At 49.7% G+C, this 17,985-nt stretch overlaps 1 protein-coding gene across 2 annotated transcripts in view; it reads left to right on the top strand.

The window, feature by feature from the left end:
• The window catches only part of Zc3h3 (zinc finger CCCH-type containing 3), an 86,835-nt gene continuing 68,850 nt past the window's right edge, over nucleotides 1-17,985 (top strand). For both annotated transcript variants that reach the window (XM_052160890.1, XM_052160891.1), the window contains exons 1-3: nucleotides 1-78; nucleotides 1,358-2,672; nucleotides 4,908-5,104. In XM_052160890.1, coding sequence (XP_052016850.1) covers nucleotides 33-78; nucleotides 1,358-2,672; nucleotides 4,908-5,104 — 1,558 coding nt within the window. In that variant the 5' untranslated portion in view covers nucleotides 1-32. The remainder of the gene's footprint in view (nucleotides 79-1,357; nucleotides 2,673-4,907; nucleotides 5,105-17,985) is intronic.

Here is a 17,985-nt window from a genome sequence, read left to right as displayed (position 1 = left end):
GGGGGTCTGGCTAGGCGTCGCGTACTCCGGAGATGGAGGAAAAGGAGCAGCTGCGGCGGCAGATACGCCTCCTGCAGGGTGAGCTGGCCGCGGTCGGGGCTTGTGTTCACTCGTTTCTTGTGATTGCCGTAGACCCTCTAAGAAGGGGCTGCTGTCGGTTGCGGTCTCCTGATGTTTCGTCATGGGTGGGCAACGGAGCGTACGAGTCGGGTGCGGCCCGCGGGTGACAGACCCTCCGGGCTTCGGGGCGATTGAGCGGGCCGGGCCTCAGAGGGCTGTCAGGAGACGACACAACCGTGGTCTACCCGCGGGTGGTCGCGTCAGCCGACCTCCGGCTCGGCTGGCTCGGAAGCGTTTCTCGTCTAATGCCGTTGAGTGCCTTTGGCTCGATTCAAGCACAGCCCCCCTTGTCCCCAGGCAGCAGCTTCTTCAGCTTCAAATTTTTAGACTCAAGTTGGTCTTTTATAAGCGTTCAAGGTTTTCCCCACAGAAAATACTTAGGGCTTTGGAAATCATGTGCTAAGGAGAGTCCAGGTGGCTTGCCTTGGGGCTACTTGTTGGGTTCCCCTAACACCCGGCGAGGGTAGAGGCAGGCCCTATGTTTGGGGGGCGGTGCGGGGATTGGTTATTGGGGACCCAGTGAACCTGCTTGCGTTCCTTCTCTCTTCCTCCAGGGCTCCATGAGTCATTTCATTGGAAAATCCTTGTGATGATGGTATTAGGTGTTTTCTGTAGGAGATGATATTAGCGGTTGGGTCATCAGTGGGTGTATTTTTTTGTTTTTGTTTTTTGTTTTTTTGTCAAGTACTGGATTAGAGAGTCGTCCGTTCTGAGATTACTAAGGTTCAGTCTCCTGCATTTTTCCCATGAGTGGGTAAACCGCAGGGCCTCCGTGGAAGACTTGTCTAGTTCTTTTTTTTTTTTTTTTTTTTTTTTTCTTTTCTTTTGGGACTTGTCTAGTTCTTATCCAGACACCACAGGTTTCTGGTCCCTGACTGTTTTTTGTTTTTGTTTTTGTTTTTGTTTTTTTTGTATAGGGAGTGACACTTGCTCTCAAAACATTGGAGACCTAGTAGGCCAGTGACTAGAAGCAGACATATCGCAAAAGCTGCCATCTTCAGGATAAGCAGGCCAAATAGTAAAATTGATGGAGAAGCGCTCATAGACTTGACAAGACTAGAGATTGGGATTGAATTTTCTGTGATTTCCAGACACTTAGGGCTGCTCTCAAGTCAGCAAGGGGCTCCGGAAGGCGAGTGGGTCTGGAGTATTATGGTAGGGGTAGTTAGTAGTCTTGATTGTTGCTGTTTTTATTCACATCTCCTAGGTAACTGAGCCTGTGATTCTGCCTTCTCAGGTCTAATTGATGACTATAAAACCCTCCACGGCAATGGCCCTGCCCTGGGCAACTCATCAACTACTCGGTGGCAGCCACCCGTGTTCCAGGCTGGCAGGGCCTTTGGTGCCCGCTACTCCCGTCCAAGCCGGAGGGGCTTCTCCTCACACCATGGCCCTTCATGGCGCAAGAAATACTCCCTTGTGAATCAGCCTCTGGAATCTTCTGACCCAGCCAGTGATCATGCCTTCCAGGCCGCCCTCAGGTCTGAGGAGAGCCAACATCCTGAACCCCAACAGTACATCCTGGAGAGACAGGTCCAGCTCAGTCCAGACCAGAATATGGTTATTAAAATCAAGCCACCATCAAAGGCAGGTTCCATCAATGCCTCAGGGATCCCTCGTGGGGCCTTGGAAGATTGTGATGACCCATCTTGGAGTGACCAAAGAGTCCAAGGAGGTGAGGTTGAGGTCCCTGGTGGACAACTGCAGCCTGCAAGGCCAGGAAGAACCAACGTGGGTTACAGTGTGGATGACCCCCTCTTGGTCTGCCAGAAGGAGCCTGGCAAGCCTCGGGTAGTGAAGTCTGTGGGCAGGGTTAGTGACAGCTCCCCTGAGCATCGGCGGACTGTCAGTGAAAGTGAAATTGCCATCAGGGCACACTTCCCATCTGTCCTATCCCAACGCACTGGGGTGGTTCTGGGCCGGAAGATAGGCCCTCATTCTACCAGCTATTCTGAACAGCTCATTGGAGACCAAAGAGCAAGTACTGGCCATACAGACCAGCTGGCTTCCTTGGGGTCAGTGGTGACCTCAGTCAGACCATCAACGGGAGCCAGGCAGGTCAGGGAGGCCTCACTGCTAGTGTCTTGTCGAACCAGCAAGTTTCGGAAAAACAACTACAAATGGGTGGCTGCCTCAGAAAAGAGCCCACGGGTCACTCGGAGAGCCCTCAGTCCCAGAACGACTCTGGAGGGTGTGAACAAGGCTGCTTTTGGTACAGTTGGAAAGACAGAGAAGCCACAGCTTAAGGTTGATGCAGAGGCGAGGCCTGAGAAACTGGCCACATCATCCAAGCCTGGCCCCTCTCCCAGCAAGTACAAGTGGAAGGCTTCCAGCCCGTCTGCTTCCTCCTCTTCCTCTTTCCGTTGGCAGTCTGAGGCTGGTAGCAAGGACCATATGTCTCAGCTCTCCCCAGTCCTATCTAGGCCCCCGTCGGGGGACAGACCAGCAGGGGGACCACCGAGTAGCTTGAAGCCCCTCTTTGGAGAGCCGCAGCTCTCAGCTTACAAAGTGAAGAGCCGTACCAAGATTATCCGGAGGCGGGGCAATACCAGGTGTGCTATCTTACCATGTCCCATCTAGGTGGGCGGGATAGAGCTCATTAAGTGTTTTTGGTTCCTGCATTAGGGCATTGGGACCTTAGCTTGTGCTCCCTTCCTGTTGGATCTGTTCAGCACCACTGATGTGTGACCTAAGCTGGGAGCTTTGAGTATAATTTTGGGTCATGCTTCATGGGAGTGAGGCTGGAAGTACTGTTGTCATACAGACGTGTCAGGTAAAGGCTGAATGATTCAGGGGCTTGCATGGGGCCCCAGTTGTGATGGAGAGGCAAGAGCTCTGGCACTGGTACTGCCGACAGACCCATCCTTTCTTCTCTTGCTGAGAAACTAGGTTATTTCAGGTAGTTTCCTTTCTAGGTGGGCAGGGTTCAAAAACATGGTGCCATGCCCGGTTAGGTGCTTGGGGAGCAGCCCCCGGGTCTGTCCAGTGTGTAGCAGTAGGTGAATGTTACATGGCTTTTCTGGCCAGAGCAGTGGGCTATGTGTCTGAGCTGTGGGTGATGGACTAGGGTGCTAGACTCTGCCAGGTGTGCCTGGCCTTTTCCTGCTGTTTTTTTTTTGTTTGTTTGTTTGTTTTGTTGTTGTTGTTTTTGGTTTTTTTTTTTTTTTTTTTTTTTTTTTTGATTTTTGGATTTTTGGATTTTTTTTTTTTTCGAGACAGGGTTTCTCTGTATATCCCTGACTGTCCTGGAACTCACTCTGTAGACCAGGCTGGCCTCGAACTCAGAAATCCGCCTGCCTCTGCCTCCTAGAGAGTTGGGATTACAGGCGTGCACCACCACCTCCTGGCTTTCCTGCTGTTTTTACTTGAGGGCTTTAGGTTCTAGGAAGTCAGGTTTTGGGGCCATTCGGCCCCTGTCCAGACAGAAGGATGTACCATTTGTGCTATGTGGGGTGTCTGTGAATGGGACAGCAGCGCTGCAGTCCCAGGCTTTTTCTGCCTTGTGCTCTGTTGCCACCTTGTGAGTGTGCTGAGCTGTTGGGTGTCCATTGCTCCAGAGGAAGCAGATAGATCTTACGTCCCAGCTGGCCCTTGGCTGGTGGCCAAGTGACCAGGCCAAGCTGATAGGAGCAGGTATCACTGAGATCCTTACCCTAGCAGGCTTTCAGGAGACTATAAGATGGCCTTCTAGTCCAGAGGAAATGGTTAGGGGTCAGAAACTTCAGACCAGCCACTGATGGCAAAGGTATTGTCTGCTTACCAGGCAGAGGGCCTGCCTATGCCATGTTCTTCCAAAAGACATTTACTGTCCTTGCCATAAGTCCCCCTAAGGAAGTTCTTCCTGCTGTCTTAATTTGGTCTTTGGCTGCTCCTCCTCCTCCTCCTCCTCCTCCTCCTCCTCCTCCTCCTCCTCCTCCTCCTCTTCCTCCTCCTCTTCCTCCTCTTCCTCCTCCTCCTCTTCCTCCTCCTCTTCCTCCTCCTCTTCCTCCTCCTCTTCCTTCTCCTCCTCCTTTTCCTCTTCTTCTTTTTCTTCTTCCTTCTTCTTCCTTTTTCTTTCTTTTTTTTTTTTTTTTCCTGAGACAGGGTTTCTCTGTGTAGCTCTGGCTATCCTGGAACTCACTCTGTAGACCAGGCCAGCCTCAAACTCAGAAATCCGCCTGCGTCTGCCTTCCAAATGCTGGGATTAAAGGCAGTGTCACCTCCCCCCAGCTTTTTTTTTTTTTTTTTAACTTATTATTACATCTAAGTACACTGTAGCTGTCTTCAGATGCACCAGAAGAGGGCATCAGATCTCTTTATGGATGGTTCTGGGATTTGAACTCAGGACCTTCGGAGGAACAATCCGTGCTCTTAACCGCTGAGCCATCTTTCCAGCCCCTGGTCTTTGGCTCTGTATATGCTCCCTTCTTCTAGCTCTGTGCTTCAGACATGTGCTGTCTGTGGTTGTCAGAGCCTGGGTGCCGTGCTCCCAAGCCTAGAGGATAGATTTCTTCTTCTTATACTGGTGCCTTCCTCTATGGTGGGGCCCTCAGAGGTGACATTTTGTAGCATCCTTGAAGGTGTGCTTGGGAGAAGGCGTCAAGCCTGATGGCAGCAGCTTTTCCTGTAGGCTTAGAGAAGGGTGGGGCAGTCAAGGGTGGGGCAGTCGGCTTTACTAGACAGGGAAGGGCAGGGCGGTCTGCTTTGCTTGGAGAGCATTGTACCTGTGCTCTCTCCAGTAGATGATGGTGTTGGGCAGATCTACCCAGTGAGCCTGTCAGTAGTTTTTCCGCATTTTATCTTCATAGCCTTCCTGGGGACAAGAAGAACAGCCCCTCAACTGCCACCAGCAGCAAAAACCATCTTACCCAGCGACGGAGACAGGCCCTCCGGGGGAAGAGTAGCCCCATTCTAAGGAAGACTCCCCACAAGGGTCTGATGCAGGTCAACAGGCACCGACTGTGCTGCATGCCAACCAGTCGGACCCACCTCCCCACCAAGGAAGGTATGACAAGGAGGAAGGCCATAGGCACTGGCGGAGGGGGGGCCTGCACTCCACCGGGAGGATGAGGAATCATGTTAGGAGGGTGGGGTGTGGGACCCAAGTGAAAGGCTAGAGAGAGGGGCGGGCTGGACGTGGCTGGGTTCCCCTTGGCTAGTTGAGAAGGATAGGTTGAGAGAAAATGGAAAGTCTGCTGGTGCTGTTGCCTGGCAGAGTGTGAGGAAGGGCTGTGGGCTCCTCACTGGAATCCTCTAGGATATTACCACTTGCTTGTGTCTGTGGGGTAGAGTCTATGGACATACTGACTGGGAACAGCAAAGATTGTCTCCTGTTGGTAGTGGCTGTTACAGTGTCCCCCAGCCCCACAGGTGGCCAGGGAAGAGTGAAGGGTGAGGGGTCTTGAGTTGAGTGGCTCTACCACAGTGGTGCCTTGGATGTGTTAGGGGCTATTGAAACTGTTGGTGGCGCCTCCACTATGAGAGGAGGAAGGGATAGCCTCTAATTATAGACAGGTGTGATGACTGCATAGTGCCCCTGGTGTTTCTGTTTGAAGAAAGGCTCTGGGGAGTCTCTCTATCCATTGTTCACCTGCTTACCCACCAAGCATGCGATAGGCACCTTAGGGCCAAGAATTGTCGTGCTGGTTCCTGGGGATACTGAGCCATGATCTAGTTGAGACAAATGGCTGCCTGAACCCCTGTCATTAGCCTGGATAGTTGGCTTTGGGTGGTAAAGGTGTGAACAAGAAAGCAGAAGCATATAGTTATGGGAGAGTGTCAACACTAGGCAGGCATTAGAAGTACTTCTGGAGGAGACTCTAGTGAGGAGAGGAAATAGCACTCAGCTGTGCAGGTGAAGGTTCTGGTGGCCCACAGAATGGAAGGAAGACATACAGTCAATGTGCTTTACAGCATCAGAAAGGGGATGGCCCAGTGGAAAGGGCACTAGGTAATGGGGGAAGCTCTTTTATGCCACAGTAAGGAAGGGAATAGGTTCTGTGATTTCAGGGAAGGATAGAGGAGGGAGCCAGGACACAGCTTGTGTTGCTGCTCTCAGGACTATCAGGTGACAGGGTTGGGCTAGCAGGCTGGAGTAGACAGTGAGTCAGGATGGCTGGCATGCAAGGCCTGTGTGTGAGCTCAAGGGGCATTCATCATCTAAGAAGCAAACGAGTTATGAAAACAGGAGATGCTGAGCCTGTGCTACTCAGGTAGTGGTCCCAGAGACTATACTCTCGACTGCTCTAGATAGGCGGAGGTCACAGGGCAGGCTGTGAACAGGAGGAGATGGGAGTGACAGTGGTAATTCCTCTGGACTGGAGCCTGGATGGATTTGGCTTGCTCTAGGAACCTGCTTGTGGTTTCCTCAGCTTCTTTTTGCAAGGCTTATTGTTGGCCTCTTTCCTTGAGTGTCTAAGTATCCCAGCCTGAATGATGTTCAAAGCCAGTCTGTTTGATTCCCTGGGCCATATTGCTGATTGGAGCTTTTCTAGCCCCAAGGGGGCGCAGCCCCTAAGCTCCCGTGGCTATTAAAGTCTGCGTCTCCCAGTCATGGGGTCAGTGAATAGGGGATGCCTCTTAAGCTAGTCCTTAGAATCTTTTCTTTCTGCTTCCCTCCAATAAAACACTTAGTCCTGGTTCCAGAATTTTCTTGGTGCCAGTACCCTGGTATCTAGACATTGTATGCCAAGGAATTGGATTAACCTAGCTGCTCTGGCCAGCCCCTCCTCCAGGTCCCTACCCAGCCCTACTGTGTGGCCTAGCAGCCAGCAGAGGGCACACTTGCCCCTCTTATTCCCTCCATCCACCTTTTTCTGGTAATTGATTGCCTAATTTCCTCTTTATGTGAAAGAAAGCAGATATCAAGTAATTTGCAGCAATAACCTGCTAATGCTGGGCCAGTATCGAAACTCCCCTGTTCATTTCAAGTGGCAGATAAAACACTAATACATAATTATCCTTGCAAATTGGATTGTTTTAAATAACCAAAAGGCTACGGCCAGAAGAAAGCGATCCCATCTCCCTCGAGTTACTCTTGCAGCGTAATTGCCGCGTTCAATCAATTTCCCTGGCATTAGAAATTCCATCACAATCAACATTAAGCTTTATTCATTGTGATGGCTAAGAGCCGGGCCATTTCTCCTCTTTTTCTTAACTGGCAAAATTAATCAGGGAAAAGATTTTAAACATTTACCCGTGCGAAAGAGGTCAGCGCTGCCACTATATTGCTCAGCAGATAAGGGGGCTAATAAAAAGAAAATTGAATTACTAATGATCACCAGGAACCGAGTATATAAAACCTGGCAATCGCCAGTTCAGGAGAAGGAGAATCAATTTTCTTGGGACAAGGTGCGCTCATTTTTTATTTTGGCGCGTATTATCAGCAATTTAATTTGAGAGCGCATAAACAGGAGGAAACAGTTAGGGAATAATGAGCCTGGAGGTGTAAAGTGCCGCAGGATATATGCTGTACACAATTTATTTGGCACAACAGATAATCGCTTTAATTGAATTCAAAACTGCATTGTTCAGCAGCCATGGGGCTGCTCAGGCCTGGGGACTGAGAGTATCAGGAAGGTTCCAGTCTGATATAGTTAGTGTCTCTCATCTGGTCAGCCTTTGGTTGTGGGGTGGGATGAGCCCCCTAGAGAGCCCTGAGGTGGTCAAGGAGGCACGTGTGCTCCGTCTGCTGCTGAGACCTGCTTGGTGTGTCTCCCTCCCATGGAAGAATGTTAGAAAAGGTACTTGAGGAGAGGTGATGATGACCCTTTAGGGATGTGGCGATTGGTAGGTGGGTAGCATGTGATGCTCTTCCTCTGCTCAGTGTGGGGATATGGGACCTGGTAGGCTTGCAGTGAGCTCTCAGGCTTACTCACAGAAGGCGTGGCCTAGGCCTAGTGCGAGGCTTGGCTCCCTGAGCTTTGTGAATGGGTGCTTTATCTGATATAGCACCTGCTGCTCTAGCTCAGGAAGCAGCTTAGAACCAGGAAGTTGTGGGCTTCTAACCAACAGCCTCTTGGAAGCATTAGCTGGCCACTGCTGAGAAAGAGCCACTGTGGGCAGACAGGCTGTGTCATCACCTCTCAGAGGAAGGTTTGGATAGGAAGACCCTCTTATCTGCACATAGTGGATGTGTGGCCATTGCCTGTCCTTTTCTTCCTATAACTATGTTAAAATTTTGGTTTTGGGGCTCAGTTAAAAACATTACTGCTTTTGCGGTACTCAAGTTCAGTTCACAGATGCTTATAACTTTGTCTCCAGGGGATCTGTCCCCCTCTTCTGGATGCCATGCCTAAGTGCATGCATGTACACATACCCACATAGGGACACACATACAGAGATTATTTAAGATAAAATGTTTCTAAGAACAAGGCTGGGACAATGGCTTAGCAGTTAAGAGGATATGCTGCTCTTCTAGAGTACTCCAGTTTCATTCCCAGCACCCAAGTTAGGTGGCTCATAACTGCCTATAACTCCTGTTCTAGGGAAATCTTGACACCCCCAGCTTCCGTGGACACCCATACTCACCCATACACTCCCCCATACACACACACACACACACACACACACACACACACTCACACTGTTAAAAATAAATGAATTGGCAGGGTGTGGTGGTACATGCCTTTAGTCCTAGCACTCTAGCAAAGGCAGGTGGGTGGATCTCTGAGTTTAAGGTCAGTCTCTTTTACAGACAGCCAGGGCTATACAGAGAAACCCTGTCTTAAAAAAACAAAAATAAATAAATAAAATGAATGAATTATATAAAAATAAGTAAACAATAAAATAAAATTAAAAATTTTTTTTAATAAGCCTTAGCCTTGCCCTGGAAATCGAGCCTTCTTAGGTAAAGAATTAATTTGGTAGGTTCTGGGCTAGGGCTTGCTAGAGGGCTGGATAATAAGGACTAGGTGAGTTCTCACTGTGATTCCATCCAGCCTCCCAGGCTATCCCATGAGCTCCCGGGGATGGTTACCACCTTTAGTACAGAGTTTTTCCGGCTTGTGGCGGGAACCATCCCTCAGTTCACTGTGGTGGCTCTGTGGTGTGAAGGAACCACTGTCAATGCTTACAGGTAAGAAACAGAGTGACCATTCATTTTGGGTCACTGGCATAAAAATTAGGAAGAGTCTTGGCCACAGATCACTCAGTGAAGGACCTCTTGTCCTGCCTATGGTGAGAGTCTGCTAGGATGGGTGTTCATTCCCACATTTGATGGTTTTTAAGGAAGTGCTCATGGAGTCTTCCTAGTATGAGCTCTATTAGTTCACTCACCCTGCTACAAACTGGGTAGCTCTTTTGCCATCCTCAGCCCAGGACTGGCACCAATCTGAGGGCTGAGAAGCCCTCAGATATGCAGTGTTCTCTGAGAGCTGGCCCTCCCCTCCATCTTCTAGCCATCCTGAAGGCAGCTTTCCCAGAGCTCTGGTCAGTCTTTCCTGGTGTCTGGGTGAGGCCTGCCTTCATACTGTGGTAGGACAGCTTCCTCATTGTCCCTCCTGACCACATAGACAAATGTTTTCAAGCCTGCTGACCTGATTTTGTGTGCTTTTAGGCCCTGCCCGTCAGCTTCACTCTGTGACCCCTTGCATCCCCTGCTCTGACAGGGTTCCTAAGCAGGCTTTTTTGGCATCTGTGGGTCATTTCAGAATCATGTTGTGGCTGTCCTGGGGGAGGGGCTGCTTTCCAGGTGCTTTGGGGCATGGGAGGAAGCCTGTCCGTATTCTTCCTGGGCTCAGAGCTTCACACTTGTCCACTCAACTGGGAGACGGGGGACTGAACTCGGGGCCTTGAACATGCCCAAGCACATGCTCTCCCGCTGACCTCTGTCTTCAGTTCTCTTTACTTTTTATTTTTAGACAGGGTTACTAAGTTGTTCTGTGTGGCCTTGGACTCACACTGCAACCAAGAGAGGCATTGAATTGTGAAGGGCTTTAGCTTCCTGGGAACTGGGATTAGTTACCCTTCTTACTTCATCCTACTCATTTTGTTTTTGTTTGTTTGGGGTTTTTTTGTTTTTTGTTTTTTGTGTTTTGTTTTTTGTTTGTTTTTTGGATTTTGTTTTTTCAAGACAGGGTTTCTCTGTGTAGCCCTGGCTGTCCTGGAACTCACTCTGTAGACCAGGCTGGCCTCGAACTCAGAAATCCGCCTGTCTCTGCCTCCCAGAGTGCTGGGATTACAGGCATGCGCCACCATTGCCCAGCTCATCCTACTCATTTTTAAAGCCTAGGCTATGTATGCAGCCTAGGCTAAATATGGAGTTAAGGGTGTTCCTGAGCCTCCTGCCCCTGCCTCCCAGTGCTGGGATTATAGGCATGAGCCACCATGACATTCACTTCTCCTATGTCAAAGTACTATGGGGATCTTGCCTCTGGTTAAGCATGCCTTCTCTCTGCCTAGGTTTTGTCCTTTAAAATTCTGCCCCCTTTTGAAAGTCTTACTCCTTCTTGGCCAGGATTTGTTCATTCATGGGCCAGATTCTACCCCTCTCAGCCAGGGCCCACCTGTTCTGGCCAGACACTAGACTTCACCCCTTCAATAGACCCTGCCTCTGAAGGCGTTGCCCATCTCCAGCCAGGCGATTCTTTTCTGTGAACAGGTCCCACCCACTCTGGCTAGCCATACCTCCACACTGTCCATCTACCTGCTTTTTGCAGTGTGGCCGTCTTCCTTCAGATATCTAGGGCTGCCTGCCTTCCTTCAGGCACCTGCTTAGTGCCCGTGGCCAGCCTTACAAGCCTAGCTGCTTTAAGATCACCAGTGCATCCCCGCTTCCTGCTTCATATCTGCAGTGTGTGGGTGTCTGTGTTAACTGTCTGTATTGCCTCACTAGAAAGTCCTTACGAGGACTTTGTCCTACTCTTGTCACATAGATGTGAGTCTCTTGGTACAGAGCCAGAGGAAGGAAGCTTATTCCATTGCAGAAGCACTGTTTGGGACTGCTTCTGCAGAATATTCTGGGTGAAGGTTGTTCTCTCTAATTTTGTTGTCACATGTGTTAGAAGCCAATTCCTGGCTTCAACCCAAAGCTTTTATTGGGTGAGCAAGCCCTGCTGCTTGTGGGATACCTGTTCATCTGACTTAAGCTGGGTAGGGCTTGGTCAGTGTGTGGGCAGAAAGGCATTCATCATGGTGTGTTTGATTGCTCACTGGGAGATCTCAGGTCTTTTTTCCTAAGCCCAGGACTCTTGGAGCGTCATTCAGCATCTAAGGACGAGAGTCTGAAAGGGACTGGCCTGCAAGGAGACACAACAGGCCTGCCTGTTGGGATATTGATCCTGCCCTGAGCCAAGTGTTCCTGGTGGGTAGGAGCTGGTAGTGGCATGCTAGAAGGGCTCGCGAACATCCCATAACACCGGCTGGCTATGGAATGGCATCGTCTCACCACTTTTCTGTCACTGAGGGCGGTTGGGGAAGTCTGGGAGCAGGAGGGTTGGCAGATGAGAATGCTCCCAGGCTGGCTGTACAACAGCAGTGTGATCTGCAGTCTCTCAGGTGCCCAGTCCTCTGCTTTTCCCTATGCCTTGTGGCCTCTGGGGATCTGACTTCCAACAGAGTTGAGCCAGAGAGCAAAGACTGGTGGCACATGTTAGGAGTGGCAGCATCCTTCCCTATCTGACCTAGGCTTGGGCAGTAGCTCATGGTGGTCTTGGCCAGCTGCCTTCTCCAATGCTGCCCAGAACAGGGAAGTAGAGAGCTTCAATCAGGGCCCCAAGTTAGACAACAAGGATGCGTGCTGCTTTCCTTCTAGTCATAACTATAGCCGAGGCAGCAGATGCTATGGGAAGGGTTTTGAAGTCATTGGAGCCTCAAGTACTTGTTGGGCGTACACAGGGAGGCTTGTTGTATCTGGTAGGGAAGAGCTCAGGGCCAGGATCTGCGGAAGAGGCCAGGCTTTTTGTTTGTTTGTTTGTTTGTTTTTTGGATTTGTTTTTTTCGAGACAGGGTTTCTCTGTGTAGCCCTGACTGTCCTGGAACTCATTCTGTAAACCAGGCTGGCCTCAAACTCAGAAATCTGCCTGCCTCCGCTTCCCAGAGTGCTGGGATTACAGGTGTGCGCCACCACTGCCTGGTGAGGCCAGGCTTTTTTTTTTTTAAAGATTTATTTATTTCTTATATGTAGGTACACTGTAGCTGTCTTCAGACACTCCAGAAGTGGGAGTCAGATCTCATTATGGATGGTTGTTAGCCACCATGTGGTTGCTGGGATTTGAACTCAGGACCTTCAGAAGAGCAGTCAGTGCTCTTAACCTCTGTGCCATCTCTCCAGCCGCAAGAGGACAGGCTTGATAGACACCCTTTAATGGTGGGTGCTGGGAGCAGCCACATCTGGTATTAAAGTTCTAGGATTTGACTGAGATATTGTACACATAAAATACACATCCTCTCTATGCTGGTTGGTGCCATTGTCTTGCGGAGAGAGTTTGGATCTTTTGTGTTCTTTTCATTACTATCTGTGTTCTGTGTTTATTTATTTATATTTTTGTTTTAATATTTCTGTAAAATTAGAGTTGACTGGCCCCAGGGTCTTTATGCAGATCAAGGAGCTGGAGCCTTTGGGAGTTTCAGACCAGTGTGGTATGGCTCTGTGCTATGTGGTGGCTGCTGCTGCTGCCTGCAAAGTCCTACCCAGTGCCTCAGGGGTCTGCGATCCATTGTTGCTCACTGGTATGCAGCTGGACTGTTCGGTTTTACTATGGCTATGGCAAACACTGTTAAAGGGCATGAGAACAGTTAAATCTGGAGTCCTGCTTTCATAAGGGAAAAAAGAAAATGCTGAATTAGGCTCTGAGAAAGGCATCCGCAGCGATCCTTGGATCTTGCATAAATTATCAGGCACGCTGGAGGCCTCCAATTTTACGTTTGTTGCAACCATGCTAATTAATTATTCCACAAGAATTGGCATGAAGACACATGTGTGTGCTACTTCTGGTGAGTTTGCCCCTTCTGACTCCTGGCTTGGGAAGGGTGGTGGTATCAGGGTGGCTGGAGCTTGTATCTAAGACAGCAGGCCCTCCCCTCTGGCTCAGGACAGTTTGGCTAGCTCCTCTGTAACTCTTTTGTCACTTTCCTCCTGGTCAAAGAATTGCCTGTCTTCTCTATGTCCGGACTGACTTTTAATCAAATACTGCACCTTGGTCATTGAGCATGGACTGGCTTATGGGTCTCAAGAGATTAGTTTCATACTAGGGTTTGGACTTAAGCTTTGTCCAGCTGCCTCTTGCTAGGCTGTCAGGGCCCACAGAAGCTGATGACTCCCCTGAGGTTATGTTATTGAGTACCCAGGAGTTTTTTCTCAGAGAACATGGCATGAGATCTGTCCTAGACTCTATGCCCATGGCCTGGTCTGTCCTCAAGCACAGTCAGCAAGGACTACAGCAGCATGTGGCTGCAGTTTAGTATATTCACCCCTTGCTTTGTGCCTGGCAGTGACTGGGTGCCAGCTATGCCCTTCACGTAGCGTTAGAACCAGCTTGTGGTAGGCTGCAGGGATCAGGACATAGTGACAGGGTTTTAGGTGGGCCAGGAAAGGAGCCCATGCCCAAACATGTTATGAGTGTGGGATAGAGTCGGGTCAGGACACAGCCCATGAGCCAGCCTTAGTGAATGCCTCCCCTGTGCTGGGCTCTGCCCTGATAGCGGACTTTCCAAGAGCCTCTTTTTTGTTGGCTAGTCCTCAGGTGGTTGGTGGTCTTAGGAGTGTACTCAATCTCACTGTAATGGGGCAGGTTACAGTACTCTGTGTCCAGAGCACACCCCTCTGGTTGGGAGAGGCACGTGATGAACTCCACCCAGCTTGTTCCTGAGAGTGCTGCTTTGTCTGTGGCACTGTGTCTACAGTAGGTCCCCGGCCATTATTGCTTTTTATGACATTTGGGTCTAGAACCTAGATATCATGTATGGGTGTGGCAGACCATGTTGGATGGATTCAGACAATCCTCTGAATCCCCAAGTCAAGATGTTTCACATGATGGAGAGCAATAATGGCACAGTGTGCCAGAGAGCCTGGTTTGGGTCACCCGTTCATGACTTAGGCTGCTCTTCCCAGGTCTACTTTTCCGTAGGTGGGGAGAACCTTCCCTCTAGACCCACGCAGAGCCATGGGCAGCAGTACTGCTCGGTGCTCAGGGACATGAACCCGTGGATGATGCTAGAAGCTGCTTGCCCCAGAAGGGTGTGCCCATGATAGGCTGGAGAGCATTCCATGAGGAATTTTTTCCTGCTTAAGACAGCTGGGCATGGAAAGCAGCTGGGTAGCTGGGACACAGTGTTCTAGGACAGGCAGGGTTTCCTTTGTCCTCTTGCCAGGGAGCCTTCCTGGTTTGCCTCCACTCAGTAAAAGGCCCTGATGTGGTCCCTCTGGTCAAGGACACTAAATAGAAAGGGTGTTATTCCTGCAGAGTTCTACTGGGAACTCCAGGGCAGCACCCCTTAAGGAGGACAAGTCGGCCTGCAGGGACAGGAGATGCCTGTGAGGGTTCTGGGCTAGGTAGCTGAATGGGGAGCTCATCTCCCTCCATGAGTTGGCCTTGTGGAAAGGAGCAGGTATGTCTGCGTGGGGCTAGAGATCAGGCGACCATTGCTGCCTGGGGATGCACAGAGACCCTGTCTGATACCTGTGCTGGAGCCCAACAATGAAATTTAGCTAGGGTGTGTCTGAGTTTGACACGAGCAGCCAGCTGGCTGGGCAGGTAGGTCTGGGTCTTAGGACTGACAGCTGTGGCTAGGGTCTCCAAGAATATGCTTTCCTCAAAAAGATCCGCTCCAAAAAATAAAACAAAAAACCTCTAAAACCATTCTTTAGCCCTTTCTTTCATGCCTGGCCATTCCTAATTTTTAAGGGGAACACATGCCTGGGTGGGGTTCATCTGGTTTTAGTTCAGGATGGTCTTCTATACCCATAACTTGATCTGGGCATCAGGCTGCTGGGCATGGTTGGTGATCGCCTGAAGGTAAGGGTGTAAGCTCACCCTGACTCCCATTGTCAGGGACCCTGGTCTACCTAGAGAATGAGGATTGGTTGGGGTTATAGTGCTTTAAAGTGAGCAAGCAAGTCCTCATGGTAGGACCCCAGCTACCACAGAGGCCACCCGGTGAGGGTCTGAGCAGGCACTGTGTGGGGTCTGGCTTTATAGATAGCTAGAATTTCACTCTAGGTGAAGCTTTTCAAAATTGCTACATTTCATATATTTGTTCTCTCTCTCTCTCTCTCTCTCTCTCTCTCTCTCTCTCTCTCTGTGTGTGTGTGTGTGTGTGTGTGTACACATGTGCCACACAGTGCATGTGGTGGTCAGAGGATGCCTTCTGTCATGTGGGTTCTGGGGATTGAACTCAGGTCATCTGGCTTGGTGGCAAGAACTTTTATATGCTAAGCTATCTTGCTGGCTTACTTTAGCTGTTTTCCATAAGTTAATTATTTTTGTTTTTCCTCTAGATACTTTGTAGTTTTTATGTGACTCTTCCTTCTTTGACCTGTGGGTTATAAAAGGTACATTATAATTTGCAGATGTGGAGATTTTGAAGTTATTTTAACTAATGGTTTTTTTACTTCAGTTTGTGTGTGCAATTGGATTTCAGACCATGATGTTTCTGCAAATTTGTAGCTCAGCTTGTGTAAATTGCGTTTGAAAAGAATGTTCTTCTGCCTGGCCTGAGTGTTGGCCTCGAAGGTCTGTGCAGCTCACCTGGCTTTCGGCCAGTCCATCTTTCAAGCCCGAGTCTGGACTTTACCCCTTCGTGCTGCAGACCGAACCCCAGCTCCCAGGTGTTTGGCATGCTCTATTGCATGGAGCTCAGCATTCACCTGTACTGTACTGTTAAAGACCACTAATTATTAAGATGGCTGGCCATCTTGCTGTCTGTCGTGTGTGTGTGTGTGTGTGTGTGTGTGTGTGTGTGTGTGTTTCTTTTCTTAGTTTTGAGCCAACTCTGACTTATTCACATGTTTGGTTATTTTATAGAGAGTAGTAGACGATGTGTATGAGAGATTTGAAGAAACTTGAGGATGGGTGATGTCTTCTTTCAGTTGTATGACAGGACCTACAGTCAGTCTTCTAGGCCGCTGGATGATTGTCCTGACCAGGGAAGGACTCTTTGTTGGGCAGTTGTGGCTGGACTATAGCTTTATAAACCCCAGGAAGAATTGGGGTATAGGTCCGTTAAGGTCCAAGGATACCATGTGAGCTTCTGGTCTTTGCTGGTAGCGCCTCTCTGTGCCCAAGAGTTCACTGTGCTTGATGTTGAGCTGAGCAGGCCTATCTTAGGCTTTCTGTTGCTTCAGTGCAACACCATGACCAAGAGTAGCTTCAGGAGGGAAGGGTTTGTTTTGCTTAGACTTCCACATCACTGCAAGAAATGGTTAAAGGAAATCAGCACAAGACCTCAAGGTAGGAACCTGGAGGAGGGAACTGAAGCAGAGGCATGGAGGCAAGCCGCTTACCAGTGTCTTCCTCATGGCTTGCTCAGACTGCTTTCTCACAGCACCAAAGGTGGCACCACCCACAATGAGCTGGACCTTCCCACACCAATCACCAGGCAAGAAAATGTAAACCTGACACAAGCTAGAGTCATAAGAGAAGCAGGAACCTCGTAAAAAAAATGCCCCCTCCAGACTGGGAGGGAGTGGGAGTGGTCTCCAGTACTAATTCATGTTTTGCCTAAGTGCAGACTGGCTCAGAGACATTGTAGAATACAGCAAGGGAATAAGTAAGTAGGGATAATCATAGCAAGCAAGGATGACCAGATTGGGTCTTGGGTTTCCTGAAGAGCTTGTTCCTTGCTGTTGTAGCCTACTGTAGGCTAGTGCTCTTGTCAAGAGGGCATCCAGGGAAAAGAGCTGGGGGCTGATGGGGCCACTCCTTGCCAAGAGACCCAGCAGGGCTTTTCTGTGTACCTGCTCATCGAGGAGGTACCACAGTCAGAGTCTAGGTCAGCCTGGAAGGCCATCTGGTGCTCTTGGTTGGAACTCCCCAGACTGAGAGCCCTTGCTGGACTTCCTCTTGGCATCTGCAGTCTTCCTGGCTCACGTCCTCTTTGGGAGATGTGACCCAGATAGAGCTCCACCCTCCCATGATATCTTGCCCACTGGGATCTGGAGCTGAGTGCCTTCCTTTCCTTAATGCTGGGGTCTCTTTTGTGGTCCTGCCAAAGGAAGATCTTCAGACACAGGGTCTGTCTCAGGGCCAGGTTGTGTGTCCTCTCCTGCTGTCAGCATCTAGGTAGCACAGGGAGTCCTGGAGAGGAGTCTGCACTCACTGTGGCCTTCCGCTTATTGTGGATTTTCTGATTGCCCATCCCTTCCCTTGTCACCATGGCATGGTGGTGGTTGAGTATCGCCATTAATAGCTTGTTTACTGTAAAAGCCCTCATTCTCTGAACAAGGCTAGTGTCTTGCTAGGAGGAAGAGGAGGAAGAGGAGGCATGGATTAGGCTGAGCCTGCTGGAAAGGAAGTCTTCAAGGTCAGGAGTAGTCTGGAAAGCACCATAGTCACATAGCTGGGGTTTTAGGGCTCATGTCTTCCAAGTTGAAGATTTAGTCTAAATGCAGAGAAATTGATGGAATTTGCAAAGAAAATCTATAGCTGGGTCCAATGACTGTAAATCCAGCAGCTTGTGATCATTAAGTGTCCAGTTATTTGTGGCTTTGTTTGAGTGTCTATCTCTCAGGCCTGGCAGGAGGAACCCTGGCCTTAGAGATAAGCCCCTGGGTCCCAATCTCCGTTTTGATACTTTTGATCCATGAGTCTTCTCAGGAGTCTTCTTCAGGGGCTAGCAGCTGTTCATGACCTGCATGCTTATTTCCACTTGTGCCTGGCCCTGCAGAGTCAGGACAAAGCATTTAGTTTAGGTAGACTCGATGGGTCACTGCTGTGGGGAAGTCTACTA

This window comes from Apodemus sylvaticus, chromosome 17 (genome assembly GCF_947179515.1).
Source record: "Apodemus sylvaticus chromosome 17, mApoSyl1.1, whole genome shotgun sequence".
In the NCBI taxonomy this organism is placed as follows: Eukaryota; Metazoa; Chordata; class Mammalia; order Rodentia; family Muridae; genus Apodemus; species Apodemus sylvaticus.
The sequence above is the reverse complement of the archived record's forward strand: the minus strand, read 5'-3'. Positions and strand labels throughout refer to the sequence as shown.